General features: G+C 35.5%; 1 protein-coding gene across 4 annotated transcripts; it reads left to right on the top strand.

Annotated features, from left to right (window-relative positions):
- Positions 1-1,007: 1,007 nt before the first annotated feature.
- LOC147475431 (chromatin remodeling protein EBS-like) lies at positions 1,008-11,248 on the top strand. Of its 4 annotated transcripts, XR_015207434.1 has the most exons (6): positions 1,013-1,346; positions 1,506-1,848; positions 1,939-2,007; positions 4,972-5,110; positions 6,094-8,320; positions 8,406-10,400. XR_015207434.1 is itself a non-coding variant. In XM_086582056.1 (5 exons), the coding sequence occupies exons 1-5, from the start codon at positions 1,274-1,276 to the stop codon at positions 10,938-10,940; spliced, it is 651 nt and encodes a 216-aa protein (XP_086438182.1). In that variant the 5' UTR covers positions 1,008-1,273; the 3' UTR covers positions 10,941-11,248. The 4 variants fall into 4 exon arrangements, 3 of the variants coding, with proteins under 3 accessions (XP_086438182.1, XP_086438180.1, XP_086438181.1); XM_086582056.1 differs by lacking the exons at positions 6,094-8,320; positions 8,406-10,400 and adding an exon at positions 10,914-11,248 and having other exon boundaries at positions 1,008-1,346; XM_086582054.1 differs by having other exon boundaries at positions 6,094-10,400.
- Positions 11,249-12,760: the final 1,512 nt, after the last annotated feature.

The following is a 12,760-nucleotide window of genomic DNA, read 5'->3' as shown; positions in this document are numbered from 1 at the left end:
ACTCCTTATCAGTTGCCTTTCCAAAATCATTCGAGTTTGCCCCAGACTATCCACAACATAGTACAAAATATCACAATATATCTTGAAATATCGACGATATTTCAATGATATTTATGATATTTTCATTATTTTATGATATTTTGAGGATATTTGGCGATATTTTGTTTAAACAATAATTTTATTTAATATTTACGATTATATTTCAAATAAATATAAATAATATATTGTGATATATCAAAAAATATTCACAATGTCCACGATATTTGTCGATATTTTAGATATATTCACGATATTTGCATATCAAACAATGTAAAATATCCCCAAAGAGGAAGATATATCCACGATATATATCAAGAAATTGAGTCTCGATAAACACCCATATCTTGATAAACACTCATATCAATACTCAATTTCTTGATATGTATCTTGGATATATCTCCTTATTTGGGGATATTTTACATTGTTTGATATGCAAATATTATGGATATATCTAAAATATCGACAAATATCATGGATATTGTGAATATTTCTTGATATATCATTTATATTTATTTGAAATATAAAAGTAAATATTAAATAAAATTATTATCTAAACAAAATATCGCCAAATATCTCTAAATATCAAAAATATAAAAAATATGGTTGAAATATCTCTGATATTTGCAGTTATATATATCTCTAAACTTATCACGATATTTATATATCTTTTACTGAAATATCGATATATTGCGATATTTTGTACTATATGATCTACGATACCAGCGATAGTTGGGGTTTTATGGATAAATAAAATCTTGAAGTGCCACATGGCAACATCTTAACGACCTAGATTGTCAATAATCCAACTGGCCATACATTCGGCCATTCTAAATTTTACTAAATAAATAAATAAAAGAAAGAAAAAGACATTACCTAAACTACCCTCACAACTCCAATCCACCAGTCCAAACACTTAAAGGGCAATCTAGGTATTTCAAACGTATAAAGAGCATTTAGGTACTTACACACATAATCATAAGTCCTCGATGTAATCGAGAAATGAGTCAATGTCTAGCTTCAAATTTAGGGTTTTTACAGTTTTTTTCCCCCAAAAAAAAAATCAATTAATCCACTTGTAATTACCTCAAAATCCAGAAAACCCAAACTCAATTTCATCTCAATGCATATCAATTTCTCATTTCTTCGTTAAATTACCTTTCCATTTTATACCCTTCAACCTTAAAATCCAGAAAACTTTGTTTATAACAATAAGTTGATTGATTTTTGTAAGTTAATGGCGAAAACTAGACCAGGAAAGAAAGATTTAGATTCGTATACTATCAAAGGGACTAATAAAGTCGTCAGAGGTGAGTTTTTATTGATTTTGGAATATGGTTTGTATAGTGTTTGATGAAATGCTTCAATGAGTGTATTGGGTTTTTTTTTTGTGTTTGATGAAACGCGTGAATGAATTGGAGGATTTTTGGGTATTGGATAAAATGTAATTGAATTTGTTGTGTTTTCAGCTGGGGACTGTGTGTTGATGCGACCTTCGGATTCCGATAAGGCCCCATATGTAGCGAAAGTGGAAAAGATTGAAGCGGATGTTCGGAACAATGTGAAGGTTCGAGTAAGGTGGTATTATCGACCGGAAGAATCGATTGGGGGACGGAGACAGTTTCATGGAGTGAAAGAGTTGTTTTTATCAGATCATTTTGATGTGCAGAGTGCTCATACTATTGAAGGGAAATGTATTGTTCATACATTTAAGAATTATACTAAACTTGAGAATGTTGGAACTGAGGACTATTTTTGTCGATTTGAGTACAAAGCTTCTACTGGTGGATTTACTCCTGATCGAGTTGCAGTGTGAGTTTAGAATTCTTGTGCTATGAATAGATTTTGGTGTTTGTGCTTTTACTGGATTGTGGTTTATGTTCTTTTTTATTTGATTTGAAGGTATTGCAAATGTGAGATGCCTTATAATCCTGATGATCTCATGATTCAGTGTGAAGCTTGCAAGGACTGGTAAATTTTTTGCACTCTTCTCTATTTCTGTTAGTGCTGGTTTATATTTGCCTTTTTTTTTTAAAAACTCTAGTGGACTTATGACATGGCTAATGAATGTATTTGGTGCTAATCCTGACATATGAGCATTAGAAAGTAGTGCATATTGTAATTGTCTTAACTCGTAAGACATGCATTTAATCAAACTATTACATGCTGGCTATCTTAGCTTCATTTGCACAACATCTAAGGAATCCTCATAAGAATTTTTTGACCGTTACCATACTCCTCAGCTTTGGAGTTGATTTAGGAACTCGCACTCACGACTAAGAGCTCATTCTTGTATCTGACTTGAACAGGGATGTGACTTCTAGAAACATCTTCTGACCGGGTATCTATGCAGTTAAATTATTGTCCCTAGGAAGCGACTAATATTTTAGTAGAGGAGAGTCGAGGATTAAAGCGGATGCTGCAACATAAAATAAAAATGTTTCTATAGTATATGGGGAGGGATAGAGCCTCTCCCATAACTTGAATGAGGGGCTGATTTTCGGTTGAGATGATCTCGTTACCATGAAAATCATTCAACAATAATCAGCCCATTTGAATATTTCTAACCTTTTCAAAAGAGTCGGAGAACTGCGGACCGAAATTTAACCATCAAAGAAGCTTATTTGTGGAGTGGAGTGACTCTATAGGACTGTAAATAAGGGAGTGGCTCTATCCTCCCTCCCCAAAATATATTTGTGTTTGCCACAACACAGAAGTAGCAATCAAAAGTTAATCAAACACTATTTTTTTAGAAATGTTAACAAAAGTTACATCATCTCTTGATTGACTTCAGATTTGGGTAAAGACTGTAGATAATTCAAAAACTCCGCCGTTTACGAGAAAGTGCTCAATCTTGTATCTAATTTAAACTGGAGTGTGACTTCTAGAAACACCTTTTGATGGGGTGTCTATATCTATATAGTATATGGGGAGGGATATACCCACTCCTTTATTTACACTCCCATGAAAAAAGTGTTCCTACAATGTAGGTTCCATTTTGGAGTGGCTCCTCTGAATATATTTGTGTGTGCCGCAACACAGAAGTAACAACTTAAAGCTAATTAAACACAATGATCCATTAGAATTGTTAACAAAAGTTACAGCATCTCTTGATCGACTTAAGATTTGGTTAAAGACTGGGTAAGTTTCTATATATTCTTCACCACTCTCTCTCTCTCTCTCTCTCGTCTATTGTGCATTCTCTCAAATCTGGGCTAACTGTACTGGCTAGGTAGCAGTAGAGCGCAACAGGCTTACTGGTAGATGTGGGGTTTTAGTTACTTAAAAGTTGAGAACCCCTTTTTTCCATCAATTGGTTTCAGTTGCTAATAATCACCAAATTAGCATTGATTAGTAATGATTAGTCGAAATGGATAACTAGAGTTTTTGAAAACAAAGCAGAACATTTTGCTAGGATATTGGAAAGTATTTAGTCAGTTGTTTGGAAATGGTTTTTTGCTTATCCTGTGATGTATGACATCAGAATGGATGTGTCTATGTTTTTTAGGGAAGGGTTGGTTTAGATATTCATTGATGTATTGCTATTGCATTTTTGATGGAACTGTGAACCCCTCTTCTACGCATTTACTTTATAAGACTATTGTTTTTTGGTAAGAAAAGTAAGAGTTAGGAGTTAGGACTTCTTAGTGCGAATTAGGATGTTCTTGATCTATAAAATTAGTGGCTCGGCCTTCACCTGATTAGCGATTAATCAGCAAGTAAACACCGATTAATTCAAATTTTAACTGCATAGTTGGCCGTCTTTGTTGGTTTCATTGTGAGACTCAGATTAGAGGAATGAATAGTCAGATACTCAGATAAGTCGATGACTTGGGATAAACATAGAATCAATTGTTTCATTTTCTTGGTTTGGTTCTTCAGTGAAAGACCTAGCCAAGATGGCAACCGTGACAACGAAGAGCATGTATTTTAGATGAATTTCTTCATACCGAAATCTGTTGAGAAAATCTACGTTAATTAACAAATGACATGTAAAATATTACTGGCTTTTGAAAACTTTAATGATAATGCTTATCTTCTTTCTTTTTGTTTTTTTCCCATAACAATTTGATTGGCATTATCTGTGTTAGAAAAAGCATGCGAATCTAACGCATCATATCCAATCATGCGGTCAATTTTCTTGGAAGACCAATTAATAAAATCCTGTACAACAGTTTGTTTCTGGCACATACTATTGTTTTATTTGTGCATCAGTGTTTCCTTTGATGTGGCTAAGTGGGTATCCTATATGATTTAACATTTAAAAAGATTGAAGTTCCACTAGTTTTGTAGTTAAGAGTTTATTATTGTACACTTGCTTTGTTGTTTCTTTGACTGGTTGGGATATTAGTACACTAACTGTTTTGGGGATTCCTATTCTCTTCGTAGCATCTTGCTAAGGTGTAGTCATCAGGCTTGTAATCTGTGGCCTATGGTTATTGAAGAGTCTTTTTACCTATCATCTATAAGTTTTTTCTTTGGTTTTGCTTTTGAAACTATAACTCTTATCATTAGTTATGATCAACTTAAGCTCTAGGTGTAGTTTTGTTGACTATTATGAACAGAATTGGCTCTATGTGATGTGAACCTTAGAGGATGAGAATCATACTAATTCCATTGTGGTCGCCATCAGTATAAAACTATATACCTTATATCCAAGGAGCTGATTGTTTTTCCCAACAGTCTTTTTGAGTTTGTTCACTTTACACGTTATACTGAATGCATCTGCAAATTTCGTGTAGAGTGGTTCATTCTTAGAGTTGTCTTTTTGAGGTTGTTCACTTTACACGTTATACTGAATGCATCTGCAAATTTCGTGTAGAGTGGTTCATTCTTAGAGTTGTCTTATTGGTGGGCTGAGGCATGAACTTCTTATTACTACCTTCGTTATATCTGGAAAAGGATTAAATATTAATTTTACTATCATCCTTGTAGGTTTCATCCTTCGTGTATACACATAAAACCTGAAGAAGCAAAGAAATTAGAACGCTTTTCCTGCACAGATTGTCCCTCTGACGATGACGTGAAAAGACCACTGAACAGTTTTCCAGTTTCATCATCTGTGAAGCCCAAGGTGAGAATTCTCATTTTTTTAATTTTTGTTTGTTTGTTTTGTCCCTTTCACTGTTTTTAAGTAGCCTTTTTGCGAAGTTATTTTCTCTCATAGTCAATGTAATCTAGCTTGTCTTGGTTAGTTTTCTGGGTTCTGTCTTGTTCAGAAACAAGAAATTTGGAAAACTCGATAGTCCTTTTAAGAAATGCTTTTATGAAATGCTCGCAATATATCTTTGCATTGTACACTGGCTTATATCATTGACAAATTGTCCGCTTTATTCTTTTTAGCTGCAAAGAAAGATATAAAGACGTCTCACTCATTCAGACACACTAAATAATTCCAATTGGCCTAGAGTAGCCTCCCAAAATCCTTATTTCATGAACCAAACGTATAGAATAGAGTAATCAAAAGAAAAAAATGATTCAACTGTAATTTGATGGCCTAGTGTGGAAACTTGAGATAACCGGGTCTAGTTTGTTTTTTGCAAAGTCCTATCAGAACTTTGCCACTAGCAAGTAGCTCTATCAGAACTTTGCCTCTATCAGAACTTTGCCACTAGCAAGTAGCTCCAGTTTGTTTTTTGCAATTTTTTTTTGGCTGAACTGATATAATTTGATAGAAGAATAGAGGAAGCATCAGCATTGAAATTTGTATTGGCCTCTTGTTTGTTTTCAGCTTATTGCAAATACAAAATTAAGTTGTGAAACCATAAATCCTTAATGGTCTGTTTGTTACTGTTTATAGAATAGTAGAAATATGTTTAGTGATGTGGAGTGACTGAGGTGTTTGGTAGGTAAGAGGAGTGAACAATGCATATCAGTGGGTATACAGCGCAAATGAGTAAATGAGGATTTCAAAATCCTCACCCTTTTCTTGGATGCCAAAAAACAAGGTGTAAAGTGGTAATTCTGGCTTCTCCCAAACACGTAATAAGTTAGAGTAATTAGTTTATCCCAAATCTAGTGATTCCTTTTGTAATTGCTCGTTTTTTGGCTAATCAGTTGGTATCTACCTTTTTCCTATGTGGATTGCTGGAAAACACAGCCTTACAATGCAACTTGCTTAACAGTTTGAATATACTCTGGTTCTGTGGCTGGTTAGGTTCGTGGCTGCATTTTGGATACTTTGGATATACTGCTGTTCTTTTTTTTTGGTCGATAAAGCAATATTGTATTAGAATACCAATGTGAGAGGTTCACACAACCCTTATAATAGTTACATCAAAGCTGCTCTATAGCTTCCCAGTTAGTTACAATAGAATCAAAACTCAAATTCCTAACAGTAGGAAGATGAGATACCCAACCCCAAATGATGTATTTGCAATTACAAATAGTACTATTTAAATCACAAAACTTATCATCAAATATCCTTTGAGCCAAATGGTCCACATAATAGCATGAACAATGGTTTTACTTAGCAACATCCCCATAGGGGATAAACCCACCGATGGCTTCATAAGGAACATACTTCTCAACCCAAGAGAAGCATTGAGTGGAATGTGGAGAGAGGAAAGAAAGTATTCCCACACTTTTTTAGCCACGTTGCAATCCAAAAAGAGATGTTGAACACTCTCCTCTTCTTGGGCACACATCACACACCGGTTCACCGTAATTTGCCCCCTTTTTCTTAGATTGTCTGTTGTTAGAGTTCTTCCTCAGAAAAGAGCCCACACAAAGAAGCAAACTTTTGTAGGAGTCAATTTGTTCCAGACAACCTTACGAGGGAAATTTGCAAGACCCAACCAACTGATGGTCACTAATTCTCTTGGCCTCTAGCAACTCTTGTTTTTTCAGAAATGTTGCTGCCCACCTGCATTAGATTCTCAAATAGGTTATACTCACTTCATCCTCTACCATCTCAGAGAGGGTTTTACATAGTGGAGGGTAGAAAACCACATGATCTATATTACAGTTTGTTGATAATTTAGCTAAATGATTAGCCGCCCTATTCACGTCTTTGGATACATGTATAAAAGTAATCTCTTCCATGTATGTAGAGAGTCTTTTGATCGCTGAGACTAAGTTCCAGTAGTTCCAAGGTGAAGCGTCCAGACCTTTCAAGATTTGAATTGCCCTCAAAGAGTCATATTCAACTATGACCTTTTTAAAGTTCATGGATAGGCATTCTGACAAACCCATTTGAATTGCTTTCAATTCCTGGTATAGCACTGATTTTGTCGAGTCACCTCCTGAATAAGCAAATGCCACATTTCCTTTATCATCTCTCCCCATTCCTCCATAGCCGACTCCTTGAGCATTCATAGCACCATCACAATTAAGTTTAATGGTATCTTGGGGAGGAGGAATCCAGTTGCATTGAGTGGGCTGCTTCTGCTTGTACTTGAAGTGCATACCAATTCTGTCAGCTAAAACTCTGATAGTAGTAGTGTCCTTGATGTCATCAACCTTTACTGCAATATAGTGCCTCATCTCAGACATTAGTAATTTACTAACATCCATAGCTTCCATAGTTTCACCTTTGAACCTCCTGTTATTCCTTTCTTTCCATATCTAGCCAACTGATGCACGCACAAAGACCTTGAAGGTTTCTGCTGTTGGAGAAGACCCTCTACAAGTGTTCATGATATCACACCATTCTTTACTTGAGTGAGAGACATTGGCATCGAGTCCAATAGAAGATTTAACTCGAGGCTACACTTCTTTAGAGTATTGACAGTCCAAAAAGAGGTGTTTAAAGTTTTCTCTATGGCCCTGGCATAGGCAACAAGAGGATGATGGCAGAACTTTCTTATAGACCAACCCGTCTTGTGTAAGAAGACTACTAGAAAAAAGTTGCCATACATTGAAAGAATATTTTGGAAGCACTAACTTGCCCCACACCAGTCCATACCAGTTCACCCTAGCTCCAGTTCTTCTGAGACTATCATATGCAGACTTAGTGGAGAAATCACCCGAAGCTGATTGAGTCCATATAATTTGGTCTTCAATAAGCTCTCATGGAAAATGTCAGTATTCAAGATTTGGTCTTCGGGTAGATTATGGATGGAGCAGTTCTATTTACCTTGATCAATTACTTCATTAACTCTTGCATCATCAGGATGGTTAATGAGAGCTTTTGCTGCAATATTATTGAATAATGGAGACTCATCACACCAAATATCTTGCCAAAGAAAAGTCTGACACCCATTTGCTATAATGTATCTTGTGAATCTCTAAGCATATTTTCTATGAGAAAGGATTGACCTCCAAGACCAAGAACAATCAGAAGGTATATTCATAGTCCAGAAAAACTTACTTTTTATCTGCTCATTCCATATCCAATGGTTCCATAGGTTGTTTTCTTTCCTTGCCAGTTTGAAGACCAACCCACACAATGCTCCTCTGTTCTATACAATAAGATCAACAATGCCTAGACCTCCTTCTTGCTTGCTATAGAGTAAGTTAGCTCTATTTGTCTAATGCATTTTGTTCTCCATCCAAGGGCCACACCATAGGAATTTAATACACACCTTTGAAAATATGCAGAGAACACTTTTAGGCAGAAGAAAAGTCCTTGCCCAATAAGAATGAAAAGAAAATAATATAGATTGAATGAGTTGTAGTCTGCCGGCATGACTCAATTGATTGCTCTTCCAATTTGTAGTTCTCCCAACGACTTTCTCAATGAGGGGGAGACAATCCCTTATACTCAGTCTAGATGAGACCAGAGGAAGGCCCAAATACTTAAGAGGGGGTTCTGTCACTTGCATGGCCTGGGGGGTGAGTTCTTCCCGTTTGCCATTCCACATATTGTAATCATTCTCATCTTGCACCCCATATCGCGAGATCATACCAAGAAACTCATTGATCCTAGGGAGTTCTTTGTCGAATAAACTCTGTCTGAAAAACAAATTCCACAACTGCCTTCTATCCACCCAAACATGTCACCAAAAACCTGTTTTAGAGGTCTCTCTGTGGTCCACTTGTCCTCCTAAAACAAAACCCTTGAGTCATCATCAACAACGAAACTTATTTCAGCCTCAATTGACTCTTTGCAATTCATAATACCTCGCCATAACACACACCCATATGTGCAATTACCTTCTTGGAGTCCATGGTCATCCAATCCATACAGCCCATACTTTTCTTTAATGACCTCTTTCCATAGACTGTCGGGAGTTTTGATCACCAAATCTCCATATCCATTTACACATCAAAGATAATATATTCACCTCTTTTAAGCGTCGTATACCAAGACCTCCTAGCTCAATTGGCATGTAAACACTATCTCCATATCCATATACTGCTGTTCTATTGGTGACTCTTGTAACTAATCTTTGGTCTTAAGCTATGAAGCACTGATACGTCTCTAAGGGTGAAATATCGGTGTTCGATACGTGTCCGACACGGATACGCCCCAATACACGTCCGATACGCGATTTGGAATATCCGATTTTATAATTATTTTTTTTAATTTCCAACACGCAGGGACACGCCAGAATAGTAATCTCACGCATACAAGAAATTTTTTAGAGAGAAAAGAGGACGGCTTAGTTAGGTTTCAGCCCCTCCTCACACTTTTCTTATATAGGAAAATAGTCAGTTTACAATATAGAAAGCCCAAAAAAATCTGTGTATCTGTATCCTATATTTTTGAAAAATGGTGTGTCCGCGTGTTGGTATCCGTGCTTAAGGTGAATGATGGGTTAAATATTCAGAATTTGATTAAAGCTTTAGTAAATTTCAGCATGTGTAAACTACGTAGTTTTCCATTATGCCTGATACATTCCTTCATAGCTTCTTTGTACAACTTGTGGAGGCATTGTGAGGAAAGTGGAAGACAGATACTTAAATACATTTATCATTTATGGCATTAGCCACAGTCTGATTGCTTACGAAAAACTTCAATATCAAATTTATATTTCTTATATTTATGTAACATGATTTCCGTCACTTCAGAAGCTCTCCCTCCCATCCATGCCAAATATATCTCCAGTTTTGCGAAGTAGGGCCAGATGGTGGTTGGGAGAATCATGGATTCTGAAGGGACTTCATTCTTAATTAGAAGGGTTGATGGATTTGATATTCAAGAGAAGAATGAAAGGCCATATCCAAAATTAAATATACTTTAGTTAAACCATTGCAGTGACGTGCAAATAGGTCCTTGAAAAATAATGGGTATCTTAGATCCATAGACTGATAACTGAAATAACTGTAAAAGCAAAAGGTCTGTTGATATGTTGAACATTATAAAGTTACTAAGACATTATAATAATGATAGCTTTTGAAAAAAATCGAAAAGCAAGAGGACAGAAATTAAAAGTGATTCTAGAGATGCTAAAATATACAAGCAATTTTTGAAGACCTAATTAATGTTTCTTTGTTTAACTGTGTTTATTTTTTATTTTTTATATTCTAAACATTGATTTAAATAATTCCTTTATGTAAAATGTAGTGAGATCTGCGGCGTGTAGTGATTAGTACTTTGTAGTTAGCGAAACATCAATTTGCAGGCTGTCTTCCGTGTTGGTCTCTTGAGAAACTGAGACATGCTGTGAGATGACACATGCTCTGTGATATAGTATACGTATCAGTAATTTGTGTATACTTTAAAATTCTATAAATACTGCTCCACCTGTTTGACATTGAAATCAAGACCTTGGAGTTCTATAGTTTTTTAATCTGATTGGTTCAAGCTTTTTGTTAAGTTGTATCTAAGAGTAGTATAGATTCATGATTGGTTAGTCAGAGTAGACTCGAGCAGCTGAAATATTATTCATTTTTTCAAGACTTAAGATGTTACTTCTAACTCGTAAGTGCTAGCCTTTGGTCATCCTGCTCCTGTTTTAGTGATGTTTTGGGTGAAAATTCTTTTTGTTTAGGTTGAGTCAAAACGACGAAAGAAATGATCAACTGATGCGGAGGAGGTGATGGGAGGATGGGGAGGTACATGTTTTGTTGCACATCAGCTCTCCGATTTGTTCGTTTTTGTATGAAATTGTATAGTGCAGAGAACTACCTTGCATGCTCAAATCCTGGAGGCTTCTTTCATTGTGTGTGTACTTAATATTTGTGTTGCATATTAGATGTAGTAGGCGACTCTTACCTTTCTATAATGCCTTGTGTACAATCTGGGCAAAAAGTTTACTTCCTCAAGCTTGGTATGTCTGAAGAAAATATGAAGAGTACCTTTAGGAGAAAGATGTTTGGATATTCATTCGACGTCCTTACCACTGTCTGATCAGGTTTTCCTTTTGGGTGAGTTCCGTAATGTGGTTAACGTAGTTGGAACAAATGGGTAAGATCATCTCATTCATACCATCTTGGGTTAAACAGAGGATAATTAGTGACATCTGTTCCTTTAAATGCTGTTGTTTTGCAATACATCTCCTTAAAGGTGAGAGATTGGCATGCCTTGTTGAGTTGTTGCAGAACAATAGCTGCAGCTTGTGGGAAGAAAAGTATATTGTGGATCTATGGAAAAAGTAGGATTTTACATGAAACACTATGGTGGTATTACACCATCAACCGATTATGCTGAGGGTCTTTAGCCTTTATAACCGATAATGCATGGCGTTGCAAACACTCATCTACAACTTTGGAGTTTTATCCTTTATAACCGATCATTGAACCTGTCTTTACCCAAACTAAATGTTCATTTTACTTGTTGATCCAACATTTCAGGCGGGGTATGTCTTGTTCCAGAAAACTGCACTTTTTGGGGGACACCACTAGAGTGGTTTTAGCCTTGGACAAGGTGCTTAAACAGGTAGTATATGGGATGGAGGATGCTTGTCCGAAGTTTGTTATATTTTGCATTTCATCACCAACCATTGATGTATTGCGCCCCTAATCCCACTCAACATCTTAAAATAATGTGACCGCATAAGAAACTAGTAGCATAACTATTCAGTTTCTTGTTCAAGGTATAAATTTCAAGCCTCGAGAAATTCATCGAAAAAAAATGGAAAATTAAGCCTCGAGAAGAGTAGCTGATTACTTTATGTTTTGTTTTTCGAAAAACGACTAAAAAGGGTATCAAATTTTACACATTTTGACAATATGGAGACCAAATTTATTTTCTTGACAGTTTGGGGACCATATGTTAAATTTCTCTAACATTGTTTCTAATTTGTATTATTTATTTATTTTTTTTCAACATTGTAAATTAGAAAATTTATATTAATTTTTTTCAACATTATAAATTAATTTTCATTTGTATTAATTTATAAAATGAAAATTAATACAAATTATAAACGGTGTTAGAGAAATTTGACGGAAGTTCTTACATTGTAAAAATCAAACAGTTCAAGAAAATAAGTTTGGTCCCTATATTGTCAAAACATGTAAAGTTTGATATCCTTTTTAGTCGTTTTTTCTTTGTTTTTTGCGGCTGTAGCAATTCTCCTGACTTCAACTTATTTAGTTGTCCCAAAAATCCGCAGTGTGGCTGTAATCTACTTTTCCGTTTTCCATGCATAATTTCTTAAATTGGCCTCCATTGGATTGTGATTTTATAAAGTAGTGGTTTTCCGTTCCACTTCTCTGATTTCTGGTTGTGCTTCGTAAATTGTAATCCCTGATAAGTTGGGGGTTCAGTAACAAATAAAAATTCTTGTGTGAACCAGCACATCTAAATTTATTACGTCTTTACATAAAACTCGTAATCACATAACTTCGTTGGGGATTTAAAATGCCTTTCGCAACGGGAATTTGTAAAAAAATTATG

The sequence above is a fragment of the Coptis chinensis genome, chromosome 9 (assembly GCF_015680905.1).
Source record: "Coptis chinensis isolate HL-2020 chromosome 9, ASM1568090v1, whole genome shotgun sequence".
In the NCBI taxonomy this organism is placed as follows: Eukaryota; Viridiplantae; Streptophyta; class Magnoliopsida; order Ranunculales; family Ranunculaceae; genus Coptis; species Coptis chinensis.
This window is presented reverse-complemented; position numbering and strand designations above follow the sequence as displayed.